Source organism: Eumetopias jubatus, unplaced genomic scaffold, assembly GCF_037043125.1.
Source record: "Eumetopias jubatus isolate StellerSeaLion01/CBP00866 unplaced genomic scaffold, mEumJub1_p1.0 scaffold_14, whole genome shotgun sequence".
In the NCBI taxonomy this organism is placed as follows: domain Eukaryota; kingdom Metazoa; phylum Chordata; class Mammalia; order Carnivora; family Otariidae; genus Eumetopias; species Eumetopias jubatus.
In genome coordinates this window covers 102,267,302-102,288,314 of record NW_028274820.1, presented here as the reverse complement: position 1 = coordinate 102,288,314, position 21,013 = coordinate 102,267,302, and the positions used below count along the sequence as shown (strand labels likewise).

Genomic DNA, 21,013 nt, shown 5'->3' with positions numbered 1-21,013 from the left:
CCAACATGGGGCTTGAGCTCACGACCCTGAGATCAAGACCTGAGCTGAAACCGAGTGTCGGGAGATCAACCAACTGAGTTATTCAGGCGCCCCTCAACTTCACTTTTTAAGCTTTTCTCCCCTCCTGTGGGTTGAATTGGGTTCCCGCAAAAAAGATATGTTCAAGTCTTAACCCGCAGTACCTATGAATGTGACCTTATTTAGAAACAAGGTCTTTGCAGATTTGATTGTTAAGATAAGACCACTTGGTCATCTCAATCCACATGACTGGTATCCTTATCAGAGGAGGGCAATGTGGCCACAGACACACACAGAGGGAAGACAGTCACATAAAGATGGAGGGAGAGATGGGACTATGCTGCCAAGGAACCCCTGGGGACATCGGGACCCGGAAGAGGCAAGGAAGGAACCCCCTTCTGTCTTCACAGGGAGTATGGCCCTACCAACATTTTGATTTTGGATTTCTGGCCTCCAGAATTGTGAGAAAACAAATTTATGTCTTCATAAGCCACCCAGTTAGTGGTACTTCGTTATAGCAGCCCTAGGAAATAATAATACAGTTGATGTTTGAACAACTTGGCGGGGCGGGGGCGGGGAGGGTTAACAGCACTGACGTCGCCCTCACCCACAATTGAATATCTGAGTATAACTTTTTTTTTCCAGATACAATTTAAAACAAAATTTATTTAAATTCAATATCTGAGTATAACTTTAAACTCCCCCAAAATTTTACTAATAATGGAAATGGTTGATTAACACATATTTTGTATGTCATATGTATTCCATGCTGTAGTCTTACAATAAAGTAAACTAGAAGAAGAAAATGTTACCATAAGGCAGGGACACCTGGGTGGCTCAGGTCGGCCTTCGGCTCGGGTCATGATCCCGGGGTCCTGGGATCGAGCCCTGCATTGGGCTCCCTGCTCAGCGGGGATCCTGCTTCTCCCTCTCCCTCTGCCCCTCTCCCTGCTTGTGCTCTCTCTTTCTCTCTGACAAATAAATAAATAAAATCTTTTAAAAAATCATAATGAGGAAAAATACATTTACCGTACTCTACAGTATTTATTTAATTTTTTTAAGATTTTAGTTTTAGGTAATCTTTAGGCCCAACATGGGCCCCGAACCCACAACCCTGAGATCAAGAGCCACATGCTCCATTGACTGAGCCAGCCGGGCGCCCCACATAGTACTGTACAGTATGTACTGAAAAAAATTCACATAGAAGTGTACCCACGCAGTTCACACTCACGTTGTTCAAGAGCCAACTGAACATCCTTCATGTTGTGATTCCCTCTCGTTAACCCTGGTCAACATACGAGGATTACATGTTTGTGCCATTGAAGGAGATGAAATGGCAGGTCGCACATAGATGTGAGTAGGCAGGGCAGTAAGGGAATGCAGGCTGCCCCAGTATCACTCTCCTCTGAGGATGTCCCAGTGGTGGCAGTAATGACCTAGGGAGGACATCAGTCCCAAAGGGGTAGCTGTGGATCAAAACTGAAGCGAGCTGAGCCCCACTGTGGAGCTGGGTGACATTCAAGCACAAGGTGATCATACATGTGGACAAATTGGAAGTTCCTGGAAAGATACCTGCCCTAACCCTAAACACATAGTGGGATGGGGGCTAGGTGCCTGGTTCCTACCGTTCTGTAGACAGGGGCTGTGGAAGTGGCAGACCCTGGAGAGGTACAGGGTCATCTCCAGAGTTCTCATCAGGAACCATGAACATCAGAAGGAAGTGACAAAGCATTTTTCAAGTGTTGAAAGAAAAGGACTGACAACCCAGAACTCTGTTGCCAGAGAATATGTTCTTCAAGAATAAAAGGGGAATCATGACATTCTCAGGTGAAGGAAAACTAATTAAGGGAATTTGTCACCAGGAGACCTTCTCGAAAAGACTAAGGAAGATTTGAAACAGAAAGAAACAATAAAAAGGAACTTGGAACGTCAGGAAGAAAGAAAGTAGCAAAAATGTAGGTGAATGGACTCTCCTTCTCCTTGAGTTCTAATTATGGTTGATGATTGAGGAATATATTACAACACTGTCTGATATGGTTCTAAATTTATGTAGAAGAAATAAATTCAACACAATTACATTGTAGGGCGCCTGGGTGGCTCAGTCGTTGGGCGTCTGCCTTCGGCTCAGGTCATGATCCCAGGGTCCTGGGATCGAGCCCCGCATCGAGCTCCCTGCTCCACAGGAAGCCTGCTTCTCCCTCTACCACTCCCCCTGCTTGTGTTCCCTCTCTCGCTTTGTCTCTCTCTGGCAAATAAATACATAAAAATCTTTAAAAAAGGACAATTACATTGTAGACAGGGGAGTTTCAATGTTCTGAAGAGGGGTTAAGTTCATATACTTCACCCTGGCTGGTAAAATGATAATACCAATGGACGGTGGTACCTAGAACAACCACTAAACCACTAAATAGCTATTCAGAAAGGAACACTTTAAAACAGTGTTTTTTAAACAGTGTTTCTAAAGTGTTCTTTTCTGAATAACTATTTTAGTGGTTGTTCTAAGTATTATGGTACAAAATCAGACACACAGATCAACAGAACAGAAGAGAAAACCCAGAAATGAACCCACAACTATATGGTCAAGTCATCTTTGACAAAGCAGGGAAGAATATTCAATGGGGAAAAGATAGTCTCTTCAACAAATGCTCTTGGGAAAATTGGACAGCAAAATGCAAAAACATGAAACTGGACTACTTCTTACTACCATACACAAAAATAAATTCAAAATGGATGAAAGACCTAATGTGAGACAGGAAACCATTAAAATCCTAGAGGAGAGCACCGGCATCAACCCCTTTCACATTGGCCATAACAACTTCTTACTAGATCTGTCTCCCGAGGCAAGGGAAACAAAAGCAATAATATACTATTGGGGACTTCCTCAAAATAAAAAGCTTCTGCACAGCAAAGGAAACAATCAATAAAACTAAAGGGTAACTGACAGAATGGGAGAAAATATTTGCAAGTGACATATATCTGATAAAGGGATAGCATCCAAATTATAAAGAACTTATAAAACTCAACACCCCAAAAATGAATAATCCCATTAGAAAACAGGCAACAGGCATGAATAGACATTTTCCCAAAGAAGACAGATGGCCAACAGACCCGTGAAAAGATGCTCAACATCACTCATCATCACGGAACTACAAATCAAAACTACAATGAGATATCACCTCACACCAGTCAGAATGGCTAAAATCAACAACACAGGAATCAGCAGGTGTTGGCGAGGATGTGGAGAAAGGGGAATCCTCTTGCACTATTGTTGAGCATGCAAACTGGTGCAGCCACTCTGGAAAACAGTATGGAGATTCCTCAAAAAGTTAAAAATACAACTACCCTATGACCCAGCAATTGCACTGCTAGGTATTGACCCAAAGAATACAAAAATACTATTCAAAGGGGTACGTGCACCCCGATGTTTATAGCAGCATTATCAACAATAGCCAAATTATGAAAAGAGCCCATATATGTAATAGAATATTACTCAGCCATCAGAAAGAATGAAATCTTGCCATTTGCAACAACATGGTTGGAGCTAGATAGTATTATGCTAAGTAAAAGTCAGAGTCAGTCTCACTCAGAGAAAGACAAATACCATATGATTTCACTCATATATGGAATTTAAGAAACAAAACAAAGGATCAGAGGGGGGAAAAAAGAGAGAGGAAAACCAAAAAACAGACTCCTAACTATAGACAACAAACTGATGGTTACCGGAGGGGAGATGGGGGGTAGGGAGTTGGGTGAAATAGGTGATGGGGATTAAGGAGGGCGGATGAGCTCCCGGTGTCATATGGAAGTGTTGAATCACTAAACTGTACACCTGAAACTCATAATACACCGTATGTTAACTCGTTGGAATTTAAATAAAAACTAAAATGAATGAATAAATATAAAAACACTATATTAAAATCAGAATAGAATTACGAAATTGTTCAAGTGACCCACAAGAATGTAGAGGAGAAAATAGAGAAGTGAAAACTGGAGAGAACAAAGGAAAAAACAAAATAAAAATGGCAGACTTATGCACTAACGCCTCGATGATTAATTCTATTAAATGTAGGGATCTAAATTAAAAGATAGAAACTGGAGAGTAGATTCAACCATGTGACCCAAGTATATGCTGCTTCCCAGAAAATAATTTCAGATGTTACGGTAGAAACCAGTTGAAAAGAAAAGGGTGAGAAAACATAAAGAGTGCAAATGTTAAACATGCAAAGGAAAGAAGGAATGGGTATAGTAATATCAAATAAAGTGGACTTCAGAGCAAAGAAAGTTACCAAAACCAGAGAGGGACATTATGCAGTGATGGAAAGGTCATTCCAGCAAGAAGACAAAGCAATCCTAAATGTGTATTCCCAAAAACAGAACTACAAAGCGTGTGAGGCAAGAACTGAAAGAATCGAAAGGAGAATTGAGGAATCCACCATTCCATTTGGAGACTGCATATCCCTCTCTCAACCACTGATAGTGCAATTTTGAGAAAATGAGCAAGGTTATGGGAGAATTGACCCCATAACACCATCAATCAACAGGATCTAACTGATATTGATAGAAACAAGCGGAGCCGACACATCCTTCTCAAGTGCACATGGAACACGGACCTAGATAGACCACATCCTGGGCTCCAAGACAAATGTCAACAAATGTAAGAGAGTTGAAATCGTATGGAGTGTGTTCTCCGACCACAGTGGAATCCAGCTAGAAATCAGTAATAGAGAGGTACCAGAAATGTCTTCTTCTCTGCCCTAGCAGCCTCATGATTCCCTAAACCATCATCGGAATCTGAGCAAAGGCCTTATTGATGGCCCTCCAGTGTCGAATTCTAAGGCTGAAAAGGGGATTTTCTGGGCTTGGAAAACACTCAAGACTCTGTCACTGAAGGATGGAAAAGTAAGTGGTAAAGACCCATTTCCTCTTTTTTTTCTACCCATTGCTAAAGCCAACCTCCTTTGCTATTGAAGAGAAGAGGGGAGAATACTTTCCCTACTGCATGTCTGTCCCCGGCCCCAATACTCACTCCTTTTCCACTTTGAGCACAGATGACTTTGCTCAAGAATGGACAAACCCAGTGTCGACTCACCCTGGGCCAGCCTCTGCCCATGCTCCGGCTTGGCCAACCCTCTGGGCATGATCAGCTCAGCTATGTAATTTAGCCCCTTGGTGGAAATTCTGATGGCAGCTGCCTGGTCGGGCCAGACACCTTCCAGGCTGTGTGAGAACAGGCCTTCCAGGATGCTGGGCACACCACGGCTCACAGCCCTGGGGCACTGGCAACAGTCTCTTCCATCCACTCACGGCGATGTCAGGGACTCCAACTCCACTCACACAGGAGAAAAACGACTCCCTTTTTTTGACAAGAGAGAACCCTGAGGCCCAGAAAGCTTAGATAGCATGCACCAGGCCACCCTGCCTACCAGACCTGGAACCATCATCTGAGTCCTACAGTTCACCTTCCGTCTGTCCCTCCACACTCCTCTCCAGACCCCATCCCATCCACTCAACGATGAGACTGTGGGAAATGTGGAAGTGAAATCTCAAGTCAGAGTTCAATGGGAAGAAATCTGAATTATGAAACACGATTTCTCTTCCCTTATCTTGCTCAGTTTTCAGGAGAAAAGGAAATAATACACCCTGTTGCAAAAGGACTGTTGAAATCTCCAGCTATAACCATGGATGTGTCTGTTTCTCCATTCACTTCTGCCAGTTTTACTTCTTTAATTTTGAAGTTTTCTTGTTTTTCTGAAACTCGGTTACTTATGAGGTGCATGCGATGAAGGACAGTTGAAGAAAGGCAGGCAGGGACAAGGGGCCCCCCGCCCTAAGAGGAAACCACTTGTAAGAGGATTTTACACCACCCTGGAAGGAGCCCTCCACCCTTTCCTGCGTGATAGATAGATGACGGAAACCTGATTGGATGACAGGCACAGGGATTTAATCAGATTAAACCATCGAGCCAACAAGCCCATAAAACCCCCTAGACTTAGAAATTCCGGTGGCAAGCCTCTCGGGTCCCCTCCCTCTTTGAGAGCTTGTACTATTGCTAAACTCAATAAACCCTTGCTCTGCTGTCCACCACTCTGCCTGGTCTCCCTCTTCATTCTTCGAAGGGGCGTGACCGAGAACCGCGGGCACCGAAGGAGAAAATCCTGTCTGATAGCAATATAGCCACTGCAGGCTTCGTATACTTCATGTACGCTCTATCTTTTCCAGTTCGTCGACTTTAACCTATCTGTGTCTTTATATTTAAACCCAGACCTTTTGAGTTTCTGTGCAGGCTTCGATGCATAGTCCTGATAGACCTAGTCATTAGCCATTGGTTGATTCAACCTCCACCCCTCACCTCTCTGGTCCTGGGAAGTCTGGCTGGGACTGAGAGTTCCAATCCTCTAATCACCTTGTTGGTCCTCTGGACAACCAGTGCCCCACCTTGGTGGGTCTGAAAGTCGCCTTCATTAACATAACAAAGACACCTTTATCACCAGTATGACAGAAAATTTCAAGGGGTTTAGGAGCTGTGAGCCATGAACCACGGACAAAAACCAAATACATATGAAAAATATATTTTGGTCATTTGATCAAATACATATGTCTTATAATTCACAGTATTACAGGATGGGTGGTTCAGTATTTTTGGCAATGTTACTCGTAAACAGTGCCCTGTGTTTCCATCAGGGGGAACTTAGTGATGATCACTGAGTAAACCATTATTTAAATAAGTGTTGCAAAATGGTCATATTCTATTCTCCTATTTCCTTTCCAATATGTAGCTAGAATATTTGTATTAGGATATTCTTTCCCTCTTCACTTACTTAGTAACCTGAAGTATAGTCTATGCTAGAAAGGCAGGATCAGTGCTTGATAAACACCAAGATAAATTACAAATGAATAAAAGATTTAAATGTTAGCACAAAGAAAATAAAAAAGGTCCAGAAGGCAACAGAAAAAGTATTCCACCATAATTGATGCATGTGGAAATTCTTTCTAAGTATGACTCAAAAACCAGAGCACACAAATTTATGGATTCATATGCCTACATAATAGCAATACACATCTACATTTAAAAAACAAAGTAAAGGGGCGCCTGCCTGGCTCAGTTAATGGAGTGTGAGACTCTGGATCTCGGGGTTGTGAGTTCGAGCCCCGCACTGGGTGCAGAGATTACTTAAAAATAAAATCATTAAAAACAAACAACAACAACAACAACAAAAACAAAGTAATTGTTTGAATAACAAACTAGAAAATAATGTTTATAACCCATAAAATAGACACATGACTAATCTGCCTAATAAGTAAAGTTTCTAGGAAATTGAAAGGTAAGGGAGCAGCAACCCATTGTAAAAATGGACGCAAGAAAAGAAGACAGCAGAAAAAAAACTGATACTAAACATATGAAAAGATGCTTAATTGCACACATATGGAAAGAAATGCATATCAAATTGCATTCAGATATGATTCCTCTTCCATCCAGTGTGTAAACCCCAAAAGTATACCTCTGGCAGATTTTAGCCATGGTCATACGCTTAGAAAGACAAAAGAGTAAGTGTATTAATAATTTTTGAACTGCTATTCCAGATGTCACTGTTTCCATTCAGAATGGCAAGGAGCCCCTTCTTTCCTCCATAGTTCTGAATAAAAGCATATACATACAAAGAATGGAGTCATTTGGGTAAACTATCACCTTTTCATCCAAAGCACAGCACCCCTAGTATGCTGCAGTAGAGAGTGTAGCAGGAATCAAGATCAAAATGGAGCTCCCCAAACCCTCTCCATGAATGGAGGGCAACTGGGGCCAGAGTGGACCCCTAGTCAGGCCACACCACATGAGACCGAGAAGGGTAAACCTGAAGAGGAAGACTCACCTGAGTCAGCCAGAGACAGGCCTTCTTTGGTCAGCTGAGAGTGTGGACACAGGAAGCCCCAGGCAGGAGATGCATGGGTCCAGGGAGACGGGGAACTGAAGCGAGGGGACATGGAACCCGTTTCCTGCTTTGAGGCAAGGAAACTCTACTCCAGTGTCTGGAAACAGTGGATGTCAGGCTTTCCGCCAACTTCTTTCCCCCAAATTACTTCTGTTTCTATGAGAAGGAGTGAATATTATTCTCTTCCTTTATTTCCAACCACTGAGAATTTCCAAGTGACTGCTTTTCCTAAGGCTCAGCCCCCACCCTGTTGCACTGACCCCTTTCTCTCCTTCCCCACCATGGTAGGCCCCCTCCTGCACCTGTTCCCCGGCCTCTTCTCACCTCGGGATCTCTCCCCCACCTCCATCCTCATCATTCTCTCTCGCAGGGGTGGGGTTGGGGGTGGGCATCAGCTCTTATGACCAACTCTGATGAAATCAGGTAGGTTTCTGAATAAAATAAGGAAGATGCCACCGGCTTTTCATAAAACACCTGTCGCCCCTCAACAGCCTGACGGCACAAAGGTGGGACCAGAGCTGGGGCATCCCCACGGCTTCACCCCCCACCGCCTGCCTCCCAGCACGTCCCCAAACACTTCCGGACAGTTAGTTTCTCGTGTACCGTCACAATTTTTAACAAAAAAAAAAAAAGAAAAATAGTTTTTCCTTTGGATTTTATTGACCTAAGAGCACTTGAAGAAGATGGACAGTATGTCTGATGTGACGAAGAGCAAAAGAACGTGAAATCATGTAAAAAACAAAGAATCTGACACAGACATGGCGACTCTGAAAAGATAAGTCAGCTGATTGCAGAAATCACTGAAAATGCTCAGTGTCCATGAGTAATACACAAGTTAATTAAAGCGGCAAGAAAAATCAAAATGCATATAATGAGGACAACAGTTATCCCACTGCAAGAAAACATCCCTCTTGTGACTCTGAGCAGCGCCCCGCAGGCCCACTTACTCCTGGGGTCTCTCAGGTGTCGCCTTTGCTTTCCCAGCTGCGCCCGCACCCTGTCCAGGTAGCGCCTGTGCTCTTCCCCGCGGGCACAGCCGCCCCCTCGCCGCAGCCTCTGGGCTTCAAAGAAGAGGTCATTGCTGTGGAAGGCGCCCTCATTCTCCCTCTCCAGCCTCCCCACCACAGCCATCAGCTCGACCAGCTGCGCCTTCTGCTCCTCCCCGGTGGCCATGTTGTTGAAGCCACAGTACCTCCTCCCACACTCCCCCACCAGGCTCCTCAGGCTCTGGTTTTCCGTGTGTGTGACGTAATCGTGCAAGGACTCGCCGTCCAGGTCCTCCTTGTGGGTGAAGAGGACCACCACGTGCTTCATGGCTCCTGCCCCGAAGACCTCCTTCACCCTCCTCACGGCCACCGTGTCCTGGGCAGTGAAGCGCCCCAGCTGGGTCACCAGCAGCAGTACATGGGGCCCCGGGGCAGAGAGCAGGTAGCAGTCCCCGATGTCCTTGTACATCTCTTGGGTCTGAGCCTCTGCCTCAAAGATGGAGGGCGTGTCAACCACCAGGAGTTTCCTTCCGTTCCAGGTCCCTGTCTCACCCTGGCAGGTTTTGGTCACAGGCTGGGTCCCCAGCCTGGACTCAAACACTGGCTGGCGGAGAATGCTGTTCCCTGTGGCACTCTTCCCAGTGCCCGTCTTGCCCACCAGGATGATCCTCAGTGAGGTGGATGTTGCAAACCAGTTATCTTCCTCTCTGCCTATAAAAACAAATTTTTTGTGTCCCACTAAGTTAGTGATTCTTACGGTTTTCGGGCCTTGGACCTTCATGATACCTCATGAAACTTGTGGACCTCCCTCCCCCAAATCAATCCTATCTAAATACATACAAAAGTGTGTATACAACTTTCGGATGCCCGTGGATCACAGAAAACCTACGTTAGAAGCTCATGCTTCGACCCACAGCCCAGGGAGGAAGCGCCCTGGGATCTCCAAGCACTTCCTCTAGAGCAGGGAAAACAGGGCTTTTTGGGGAAAAGGACTGTGGTCCCCATGCTTTTCCACAGATGGTGCTTTGGCCAATTTCACGCTACATAAATATAAGTTTAGAAGGAGGCAGGGGACGAGAAGCCACAAGTGAGAAAATATTATCCCCTCTTCTCCACCCCCACATCCCCATCATACCCCCACAGCAGCGCTCAACACATGCATCCGAACCTCAGGGGAAAAGGACAGCTCAGAGGTCAGAGGTGCAGTGACCTCCCACCAAGGACCAGCTGACTGTTCCGGGTCTCTGCTCTTGGGGTGGGCACTTGGATCTTAAAAAGTGAGATGACAGAAGATTGTGAATGTCAAGGACAAAGTCTGGGAGATGTCCCCGGATGGGAGGCTAGTGAAGAGTGAGGAGCATTAGAAGCACAGGGGTTGGAGGGATCTGGCCGACTGAATCGCAGGAGATGTCTATAGAATGGTGTTGGGGAGGGTGACGCTGAGCCGAGAGTAAAATCTTCAACGGGTGAAGGCAGGTGAGAACCCCAGGACTTTTAGAGTTCTTATGAGTTCAAATGAATTAAGTTCATTTCAGCCTCCTAAAATCTCTTAGTTTATTCCTTCTACTCTGTGTTGGTACTTCCTTTCCTTAAGTATTGGTAACAAGGGTGATTCCTAAATCTCTACGGGAACTTTTCCTCTTTCCTGTTGGGAGCAGACCAGGAAAGAGAAATTGTTCTCACAGTCGGGTTCCAAATCCTTCAGACTCTGACTTGGGAGTTTCACTTCCACATTTCCCACCAATCACGTGTGGGTGACAGTGGATGGGGTGATGACCACAGGGAAGGTAGAGAGCAAGTGATTTTTGCCTCTTTCTTCTTCACTTTTTTTTAATTTTTATTTTTTAAAGATTTTATTTATTTATTTTAGAGAGAGAGAGAGAGAAATAGCATGATTATGAGGGGTAGGAGACAGAGAGAGTATGAAGGAGACTCCGTACCGAGCATGGAGCATGACACGGGGCTCGATCCCAGGACCCTGAGATCATGACCCGAGCTGAAACCAAGAGTCAGACGCTCAACCGACTGAGCCACCCAGATGCCCCTCTTCTTCACTTTAAAATAACAGGGTTTCTATCCCTGTGTTTGAGGTGGGGGTCGATGGAGAGAGAACGGCGACTCTCCCGGGTGCCCGGAGCTCCTGAGAATGTCCGGGCTTCCTTACCTTCAGCCATCGTTCCGTATCTGCCCCTCTGAAGCCCTTCCATCGTCTTCTGGAATAGAAAACAGGAAAGGAATAAAAGCAAGTATTCATATAGGAGTTGCTAAGGCCTGAGAACACTTTTAATGCAGACATCTAAGAATAATTATCCTAGGATAAGCCATTTCCATTGCTAGTTTTTGAACTCATATTATACTTTCAAATACCTATGACTAATTTTGGGCAAACCCCAGGCGAAGCTAGCTTATGTTGACGCAATGCACTTGTTGCTTTTGTTTTTGCAACTTACAGGAAATTAGGAAATATTTTAAAACAAATCAGTTGATTCTCTTTCTCCAACTTGAAGTGAAATGAAAAAAACCATTCTTCTGTGGAACCAGGAGTGGGACATTATTATTAGTGTTTGCGATCAAAGTAGGTGAACTCGCTAGAATACAGAGAAAAAACCTGCCTTGCTGTAAATGGCATTGGTTTGTCTGAAGTACTGAGAATTTCCAGTCCCAGAAGCTGTGTCAGATGGACATTCCAGGGGCAAAGAGGAAAGCACAAGGTTCCTTCCAGTGGGAGGGCAGAGTGGGAACAAGGACTCCTTCAGGGACTGACAGCAGAGGAAAGAGTGGTAGAGAGCCGGGCACTGACACCTTCCTTACCCCTTCCAACCCCCACCCCACACACCCATCAGGGAGAAGGTGGTGCCATAACTGAAGGGAAAGAATCAACATTCAGGACAAATTCAAGATAACCTCATCGCCTGCTCAGATTTTAATCCAGCTTCTTTCCTGGTGGGCTCTGGGTCCTCTGAGGTCTCCCAATATCATCATTTTTGTATCCCAGCAGATTTAACCAGAAATCGGCACAACCATTGATTGGCATGAAAGTTTCATTGCAATGAGACAGAATATTGGGTCTTTCTTCTTGGGGTTAGAAAAGGCAAGGGTGCACGAGACACGCAACGGTAATTAAGATGAGCTCTGAGGCTGCATTGCATTTATTCAGTTTTAAAGGTGATGTGGTTGTGAAACCCCCTTATTAAGTGGTGAAGTCCACAAAGTTATACAACAAATGGCCACCGTTTACCATGAACGAATGTAAATAGTTCGGCATCTGCTGCAGCTGCTCTGTTTGACCGAGAAGTGGAAACATTACACATACAGCTCCATCTACATTTTTCGGCTCCCCAGTGTCAGTCCCCCTCCCTCCTTCCTTCAGAGGGAGCCAATATTCTGAGGATTTTAAGGATCATACTCGTTTGTCTATTTATACTTCTACATACACATGTCTCTATAGATAGTGTATAGTACTGTGTTCTATTTGCAATTTTTTATGTAAATGATGTTATGTATGTAACGTTTTATCAATTTTTTTAAAGATTTTATTTATTTATTTAGAGAGAGCACGAGTGGGGAGAGGGGCAGAGGGAGAGACTCTCAAGCCGACTCCACACTGAGCGTGGAGCCCTTCCTGGGGCTCGATCCCACAACCCTGAGATCATGCCCTGAGCCGAAATCAAGATCGGACGCTTAATGGACTGAGCCACCCAGGTGCCCCTCAATTATTTATTAGCAGACGTTTAAGCTGTTTCAAACTACCTGCTTGCTTCTACAAACAATGCTGCAGAATAATCCCATCTCTGTCCCCCGGCGCACACGTGCAACAAATTACCTGGGGCAGACAGCTGCCGCCTGACTAGATATTGCCAAGTACGACCCCAGGATGGTTGGGCGAACTCCCACTGGCACCGGCCACAGAGGAGAATTCCCAAACCTGCACTTGAACTTGGTGACGTTAGACTTAATTTTTTGTCACTCTTAAGGGCGTAAGTAAGGACATCTGAATTGGTTTAAACTTGCATTTTACTAATTACCATTGAATGAAAAATGTTTTTCATAGTTTATTTGTTATTCGGGTTGCTTCTGTTATAATGAAATAACTTTTGCTCCTTCTTCCATTCATGCAGTGGATGTTTTTGGCCCTCCTTGGGGGAAACCATCCACTTCCAGGTTATCAGAATGTACGAAGATAACTTCCTTCCTTTGTTTCCTTTCTTCCTTTCCTTCTCCCTCCTTTCCCCTGCTCCCTCCTTTCCTTAAGCCCTGAGAAGAGCATTTTCCTCACCCTTTTCCATGGGCTGTCCTAGCTTCCGGTCAATTATCTGGCTTCTGCTAAAACTGCTCAAATTCTCTGACATCTTTTGTACTTTAGATGGCATTTTCTGAGGTTTGGGAACCTCAGAAAATATGCTGGAATCCATCAATTCATGTGATAAAGACCGTGATAGAGGTGAGGATGTTGACAATGGGCTTCATCATCAGAAGCATCCTCTCTGCAGCCATCTGTAACCTTCAGAGTTCCTTCCTGTCCGCGATTCTAATTGTCCTTCTAAATTCCCTGTGATGTGATCAAAATAGGTGTTGAACTGTCAACAATATTTGCATATTAGGAAATTGAACATCAAATGACCTGCCCAAGGTCACCAGATTGCCACACAATTAAGATTAAAAAAAGGGCAGGTGCTCCTTGGCCTGCAAATTCTCCTTGATTCCACAGGGGGTAAAAGAGATTCTTCTAAACAAATCCACCAGCCTCTCGGAACACCACATACAATGTTACCATCCCGCAGTCAGGACATAAACTGATGTTGACAGGCTGGAAGCCTGCCTTAAAATGAACACAGAGAATTGTATGGCAAAACCTCGAGTGCACGTTTTTCTTCTTTTTTTTTTGAAAGATTATTCAAAAATAAAATTGCAGGAGGAAGGGGTTGCTCTGAATTGAAGCATTTCAGTTTAAAACAATCTGATGTTTTGACTTAAGTGAGACCCAAATGGAGTAATGTGGCTGACACAAAATGCCAGTGAACCTCAGGTTACATTAGCTGAGATGCAGCCCAGGTGGTTCTCCTGAGCCACCTTCTGAGTGGTCAGACTGCAGGGGGAGACATACGTTCCCCCTGAGGGATAGATTTTTAGGCAGATATTAACAGATAAGAAAGTGTCCAGGGCCGCCCGGGTGGCTTAGTTAGTTAAGGGTCCGACTCTTGATTTTGGCTCAGGTCATGATCTCAGGGTCGTGAGATCAAGCCCCCTGCCTGACCCGGTACTCAGTGTGGTGTCTGCTTGAGATTCTCTCCCTCATCCTCCCAACCCTGCCTGGGTGCATGCTCTCTCTACAACAAAACAAATAAATGAAATCTTAAAAAAGAACGTGTCCAGAGGTGAGTCCGAAATGATACTGACAGAAAAGACAAAATGAGTCATAGACAAAAGAGTAACAGGATGGTAAAGCATCAGAAAAGACTGGAGGAAGCACGTATAGCTGCAGGAATGCAGTATGTGTCAATCTCAGAGTAGGCAAAAGTGAGACAACGGGGAATGGAGGCAGATTTCTCCTCCAAAGGAAAATTCTGCCTAATCTCCTCCAAAACGGGACCAGGTGTCAGCAGAGAGTGGCAAGCAGCGAGCAAGCGGAGATGATGACAGCATCGGACAGGGATAGTAGGAGGGTGTAGCTTAGGTAAGAGTTTAAGGCAAAGAAACATAATGTACATTCTGATTTTTAAATTATATGAGCCTGATTTTATTTTTTATTTTATCAAACTTGAGAAAGCAAGCTCTCTAATGCTGTTCTGGGAAGGATAAAAATATTTCTTGTGTGCCTTATTCATAAATATCTCCTTCACTCAACTGCCCAGTCCCTATATTTCCTGGTATGAGTGTCACTTGTTGGGTACTTTAGTCTTTGTGAGGTTGTGATGTGTCTTTCACTGAAGGGTTAACAGACAAAAGGATTGTTCCCATATGCCCTGAGCATAGTCTGTTTGCCTTAGAATAGAGTCCCTCCTCCTGTCACAGGAAATGCGGGGGGGAGGGAGATTTGGGAGAGAATGGAATGGCTTCCAGAGCAAAGTCATGAGACAATGTCCCCTGGGGAGTCTCCTTTGAAAGGCTGGGTTCACGGGTGGTGAGAAAATAATGATTCCATATTTGCCATTTGGAACCCTGAGAATCCATCTTCCTCTTCCAGACAGACCTTTTGGACGAAGACTCGGTCATGAAATCGCTGGGTTGTGAGCACAGGGTCAGAGGTTCCCACCCTGTTTCCCGGCCACCCGAGTCCACAGTGCACGAAACTCTGACCATCACCGGCCGGGTCCAGTGCGGGGCGAACCCACAAGGGCGGTAGCCTGGGTGAGATCACAGCAGAGTCACCAGCCAGACCCGGGGCCCTCAGACCCCCAAAGACGCTGGGACCTGCACCGGGTTCCCCTTACCAGGCTCAGCGCTGCGGGCTCCGTGCTGGACGGCGGCTCCCCAGGCTACTCTCAGGGCGCAGGCCAGCTCTGGGCGGTGGGGAGCGGGCGGCTCTCCCCGAGGCTCTCGGGGCGCAGGCGGCTCTGGGGGGCGGGCGGGCGCCTCTGGGGCGGCTGCAGGTTCTCGGGGCCGCTCTCCAGGCGGAGAGGGCGCCGCAGGAAGTGGGGGTGGGGGTGTGGCTGGGGAGGAGCTGCGAGTGAAGCCTTAGGTTCCAGGGCTGGGCCTGGGGGCCAGAAGGCAAAGGGGCTTAGCGAGCGCGGCCCCCGCTCCGACCAGGACAGACCCCCGGGGTCCGCGGCGGAACTGCTGCCCTCAGCACCGGGAGAGCAGGGAGCAAGGGGCATGTGGCTCCCTTAACGGGTCGACTCCTGCCCCAGCCTGCCAGGGTCGCCATGCCTCCTCCCATTTGCTTTTTAGGACTCGTTGAAATAAGCAGAGCGTGGAAGTAGAGGCTCTGAAGGCAGTGATGGACCCCCCAGGTTAAGAAACGCCCCCATGACCTAGTGGGGCGCCAGCCACTCCCCTCAGCCCCTATGGCAGGAGCACCTGCTCCGCGGGACTCCCCAGACCCCTGGTCAAGGCTCTGTTTCTAGAATGCATGCTCCTGCCTACCAGGGACAGAAAGGCTGTGCTGGTCCACGGAGGGGCTGAAAGAACAGCTCTAAGGACGGGATTTGAAGGACTTGCCAGACCCCTTGTGCTGGCTGTCCCTTCTCTGTCCTCTGACAAACCAGCCCTGAGGGGCTTTAGGGGTCTGGAGCTTCTGGGTCCATTTATTGGGGGTGGGGGTGGGGGTGGGGGTGGGTGGGGAGGGGAGGGTTGGGAGGCTGTGGCTCTTCTCTTTGTCTACTGATTGCACAGTTAAGGCTACAGTTATGAATCTAGAGCAATTACTTTGCTTTTGTTTCTCTTGCCATAGGAAGCTGTTGGGGCCGCATCAAAATACAAAGCTTCTGCACAGCAAAGGCAACAATCCACAAAACTAAAAGACAACCTACTGTATTTGCAGCATCATTTAAAGAGCCACACTATGGAAGCAATAGATGAATGGATAGAGAAGATCTGGTATATATGCAATGGATTATTATTTAGCCATAAAAACGAAATCTTGCCATTTGCAACCTGGACAGATGTAAAGGGTGTAAGGCAAATAAGATCAGTCAGAGAAAGACAAATACCCTATGATTTCACTCATATGTGGAATTTAAGAAAGGAAACAAATGAACAGAGAAAGCAAAGAGATAACCCAAGAAACAGACTCTTAACCATAGAGAACAAACTGATGGTTACCAGAGGGGAGGTGGGTGGAGAGTGGGTGAACCAGGTCATGGGGATTCGGGGTACATTTAACATGATGAGCAGTAGTGAGTAACGTTTAGAACTGTTGAATCACTATATTGAACACCTGAAACTCACACAGCACTGTGTATTAACTACACTGGAATTAGAATTAAACAAATAAGCCAAAACCTGTTACGTTGCAAAGCAAGATCAGAACACAATACGTGCTTAGGCAGGGCCCGGTCTTGTCCTAGAGAATCTCCAGATTCCTTTCTGTTGCTATTGGAAGGTAGGCTTAGAATCACCTAATCATCATCGTCTGAGATTTTGGGGGGAATATAATTTAAAACAATCTCTTGCCAACTTGGAAAACCTCTCCATTAACATGGAAGAGAAAAAAACCAGTTTTATCTTTGAACAGGCATGAAACCAGAATGCGATGTGTATCACAGGTGGTCCTCCGAGAGATTGCAAAGACGAGGAGGTTGTAGGCTGCTGTGTAGCCAAGCGGATGCAGCCCACTACTTCCGTGCTCTCAGGAGAAAGTGCGACTACTCCTCAGGTAAGAAGCCCTGACAATACTATTTGTTACACACAGTTATGAGGAGTGTAGATTTATAGTAAACCTTGCAATCAGGGAGTATGAATCCTCCAACTTTTTCTTGTTCAAAATAGTTGTAGTTCTTTGTTTTCTTTGTATAAATTTTAGAAGAAGCTTGTGAATATCTACCAAAAATCCCACTCGGATTTTGACTGAGATTGCGTTGCTCTGTTGATGAAATTAGGGGAGAATTGACATCTTAATAATATTGAATTTTCTTATCCACAAACATAGGCTATCTTTCCATTTATTTAGGTCTTCTTTGATTTTTCTCATCAACATTTGTAGTTTTCAGCATTAAAATCTTAGATTTATCCCAAAGTAGTTCATGGTTTTTAATGCTACTATAAGAGTGCTGATGATTTAATTCCAATTTCCAATGGTTCACTGCTGATAATGGATCCTTGCATGTTGACCTTGCATTCTCCTACCTTGCTAAGCCAATTTCTTAGTTCTGGAATATTTTTTCCCTTTTGGGGATTTTCTGCATAAATAATCATGTCATCTCTGAATAAAGAGAACTTTATTATTTCCTTTACACTTTTTATGACTTGTTTTTTTTGGTGGTGGTGGTGGTCGTGGTGGTTGTTTTCCCTTTCCTCATTTCACTGGCTGGATGTCCAATAGGATGCTGAACTGGAATGATAGGGTGGACATCCTGGCCTTTTCCCGACCTTAAGGGGAAAGTCTCCAGCCTTATGCTTCCTGTATTCTTACTGATTTTCTGTCTTTGTGTTTTACTGAATACTAAGAAAGGAGGTTAAAGTCTCCAAGTACACTTTTGGGTTTATCTGTCCTTTTGATTAGTTTAGGTTTTGCTTCATGTATTTTGAAGAAGTTTTAGGTGCACACATTTTTAGGATTATGAAGTCCTCCTGGTAAGTCGACATATTTATCTTTCTGTAATTGTCTGTCTTTATCTTTTTCTTAAAGAAAGATTTATTTATTTATTCGAGAGAGAGAGAGAGACAGACAGAGCATGAGCAAGTGGGGCAGAGGGAGAGAGAATCTCAAGCAGATTTCGTGCTGAGTCAGAGCCCGATGCGGGGCTCCATCTCACGACCCTGAGATCACGACCTGAGCTGAAACTAACAGTCCCGGTTGCTTAACTGACTGAGCCAGCCAGGCGCGCTTTCCTTTGATCATATTCCTTGTTTGTAACCTATTTTTCTATTAATATAGTGATTCAGCTTTCTTTTCATTAGGGTTTTCATGGTATTTCTTTACCCATCCTTTGACTTTTAACCCATCTATATGGTTGTGGTAGACACAATTCTAAGATGGGCCCCAAGCTCCGTTTGTTCCTGGTGTACGTGCCCTGGACTATCCCCTCCCCTTGAGCATGGGCAGACCTGTGAATAGGATGGAGGCCACTTCCCATGGCAAAGGTGAAGGGACTCTGCCATGGAATTAAGGTCCCTAAATGCTGGTTTTAGGTTAGTCAAAGGGGGATTATACCAGGTGGGCCTGACGTAATCAGAAAAGTTTGAAAAGCAAGAGCTTCTCCTGCTGGCTTTGAAGAAAGCAAATATTCCTTATTGGGAACCCCCTATCAAGAGGGGCAGCCTGGGACCCTCCAGGAGGACTGCAGTCCTACAACCACAAGCCACTCAATTCCGCCCACAACTTGAACGAATTTGGAAAACGATCCTGAACTCCCGATGAGAACGGTTGCATGGCTGACACCTTGATTGAAGCTTTGTGGACTCTGAGCTGAGGACCCAGTTAGGCCATGCCTGGACTCCTGACCCACAGGAACTGTGAGCTAATAAGCGTGTGTTATTTCAAGCTGCCACGTTTGGGGTAATTTGTGAGGCACCGAAAGAAAATGAATACATTGGTTCTATATATAGTGAGTTTCTTTTAAGTAACGTATGGTTGGTCTTGCTTTTTAATCCAGTCTGGCAGTCCCTGTCTTTTCAGGGGTGTTTAGACCATTTATCACAGTCTACATGTCAGTAATACTAGGCCACTTCACATGTGTTTAAGAAACCTACACTAGGATACTTACAATTTCTCCCTCCTGCGTGTCCTCCTATGTTATATGTTTGACTTTTACATACGTTGTAAGTTCCTCAAAACACTATGACTCGTTTTGTTTTTGACCGTTATCTTTTAGAGCTATAAAATGTAAGAAAATGGACTTTCTATTTATCTTCTTTTTTGCCACTTCTGGAGCTTTTTATTTCTTTCGGTAACTACAGATTTCTGTCTGGTATCACATTCACTCCTTTGGCCCGAAGAACTTCTTCCAATATTTGTTGTCCTGCCCGTGGGCCGACAGGAAATCAGCTAAGCTCCTGTGAGACAGCCTTTAGCTCTCCTTCACATCTGAACGCTATTTTTATTGTTCATAGAAATCTGGGATGACACTTTTGTTCTTTCGGTGATATACCAATATCACTCAGTGGTGTTCTGGACTGCAGGGTCTGACAAGAAATCATCTGTTCTTACACTCTTTATTCCTCTAATATAATCTGTCTTCCCCCCCGCCCCCGAGTTATTTTTAAGTTTCTCTCTTTATCTTTGGGTTTTAACAGTTTGAATGTGAAGTGCCTAGATTTTTATTTGTTTGTTTCTGTATTTATCCTGCCTGAACTTCCCTGGGATTCTTGAATCTGAGTCTTGGTGTCTTTCATTGTTTTTAGAACAGTCTCAACCATTATCTCTTCACTATTTCTTCTGCTCGTTCTCTCTCTTTTTCTTCTTCTGGTACTTTGGATACACCTGTTACCTGTTTGAATTTTTCACAGCTCTGGGACCCTGTTCTGTTTTTCTTCTTCTCACTCGTTTTTAACTGTTGTTTTCGTTTGGAGAATTTCTATTCTCTTATCTTCAAATTCACTGACTCCTTCATCAGCTGTGTTGAAGAAACTGTGTTGCTGTGCCTTCGAAGGACCACTTCATCTGTCTTAGTGCTTTTTATTTCTACCACTTATATTTGATTCCTGTGGTTTTCCCCTGTCTGTTGAAATTTCCCCATCTTTTAGTTCATGTTGTCCAGTTTTTGTTCAATCCTCGTTATTTTAAAATCCCTGTCCAGCTTCAGGACTATTTCTGCATCTGTTCTGTTGATTCTTTTTCATTATTTTTGCCTGCTTTATGAAAAAAAGTTTCATAATTTTATTACATTGTGGACATCATACGTAGAAGGAAAGTAGGAAATGAAATCAATAGTACTTATGCCTGGATACTGACCCCCTTTTTCTTCTGCCAGGCTGTTAGTGTGGGGTTTGAGTCAGCCGCCCAGGAGTTGGACTGGGTTGGGATGTTGCTGTAATTACCGTGGGAGCAGCTTAGGCCCTGTGTTTCTCTGGAGTTGCCTTGAGCTTAGGGTGGGCACTCAAATGCCACATGGTTTTACTGAGTGTTCTCATCCTGTCCACCTTCAGCTTCTAGTCACATCTACACAACTGTGCCTCCCAGTGTTCCTCCAGGCCCGTCGTGGACGGCTAGTGCTTATTACTCAGTGCTCACGTGGCAGGTGCTGGCATGGGTGTGGTGGTGGCTGGGCGGTGGCATCTCTTGTCCTGGTCCGGCTTCGGGCCTAGGCGTGGCTTGTGCACCTGAACCTGGGGACTGGGACTTTCTCAGTAGGTCTGCCTGTATTAGGTTCTCTAGAGAAACGGAACCTATTGGATATATATCTTTTCACTTTTGCACCTTGTAAGTCTCTGGCAACTCATCCTACCCTACTTTATATTACCGCCAGCTCCCAGCTCTACACA

At 45.0% G+C, this 21,013-nt stretch overlaps 1 protein-coding gene and 1 long non-coding RNA gene across 5 annotated transcripts in view; one reads left to right on the top strand and one right to left on the bottom strand.

The window, feature by feature from the left end:
• Positions 1–8,584: 8,584 nt before the first annotated feature.
• LOC148162564 (GTPase IMAP family member 5-like) lies at positions 8,585–15,525 on the bottom strand. Of its 3 annotated transcripts, none has more exons than XM_088018358.1 (3): positions 15,364–15,525; positions 11,097–11,142; positions 8,585–9,643 (listed from the first exon to the last, which is right to left on the bottom strand). In XM_088018358.1, exons 2-3 carry the CDS (start codon positions 11,137–11,139, stop codon positions 8,757–8,759), a joined length of 930 nt encoding a protein of 309 aa, XP_087874484.1. In that variant the 5' UTR covers positions 11,140–11,142; positions 15,364–15,525; the 3' UTR covers positions 8,585–8,756. The 3 variants fall into 3 exon arrangements, with proteins under 3 accessions (XP_087874484.1, XP_087874483.1, XP_087874485.1); XM_088018357.1 differs by having other exon boundaries at positions 11,097–11,145; positions 15,364–15,524; XM_088018359.1 differs by lacking the exon at positions 15,364–15,525 and adding an exon at positions 15,123–15,186 and having other exon boundaries at positions 11,097–11,145.
• Positions 15,526–15,568: 43 nt separating this feature from the next.
• Positions 15,569–21,013, top strand: part of LOC148162560 (uncharacterized) — a 37,565-nt gene continuing 32,120 nt past the window's right edge. Inside the window, exons 1-3 of one of the 2 annotated variants that reach the window (XR_015766725.1) lie at positions 15,569–15,882; positions 16,323–16,468; positions 17,106–17,246. This is a non-coding gene — a long non-coding RNA (uncharacterized LOC148162560). Of the gene's footprint in view, positions 15,883–16,322; positions 16,469–17,105; positions 19,429–21,013 lie in introns of those variants that run through there. The other variant, XR_015766724.1, reaches the window with a different exon arrangement.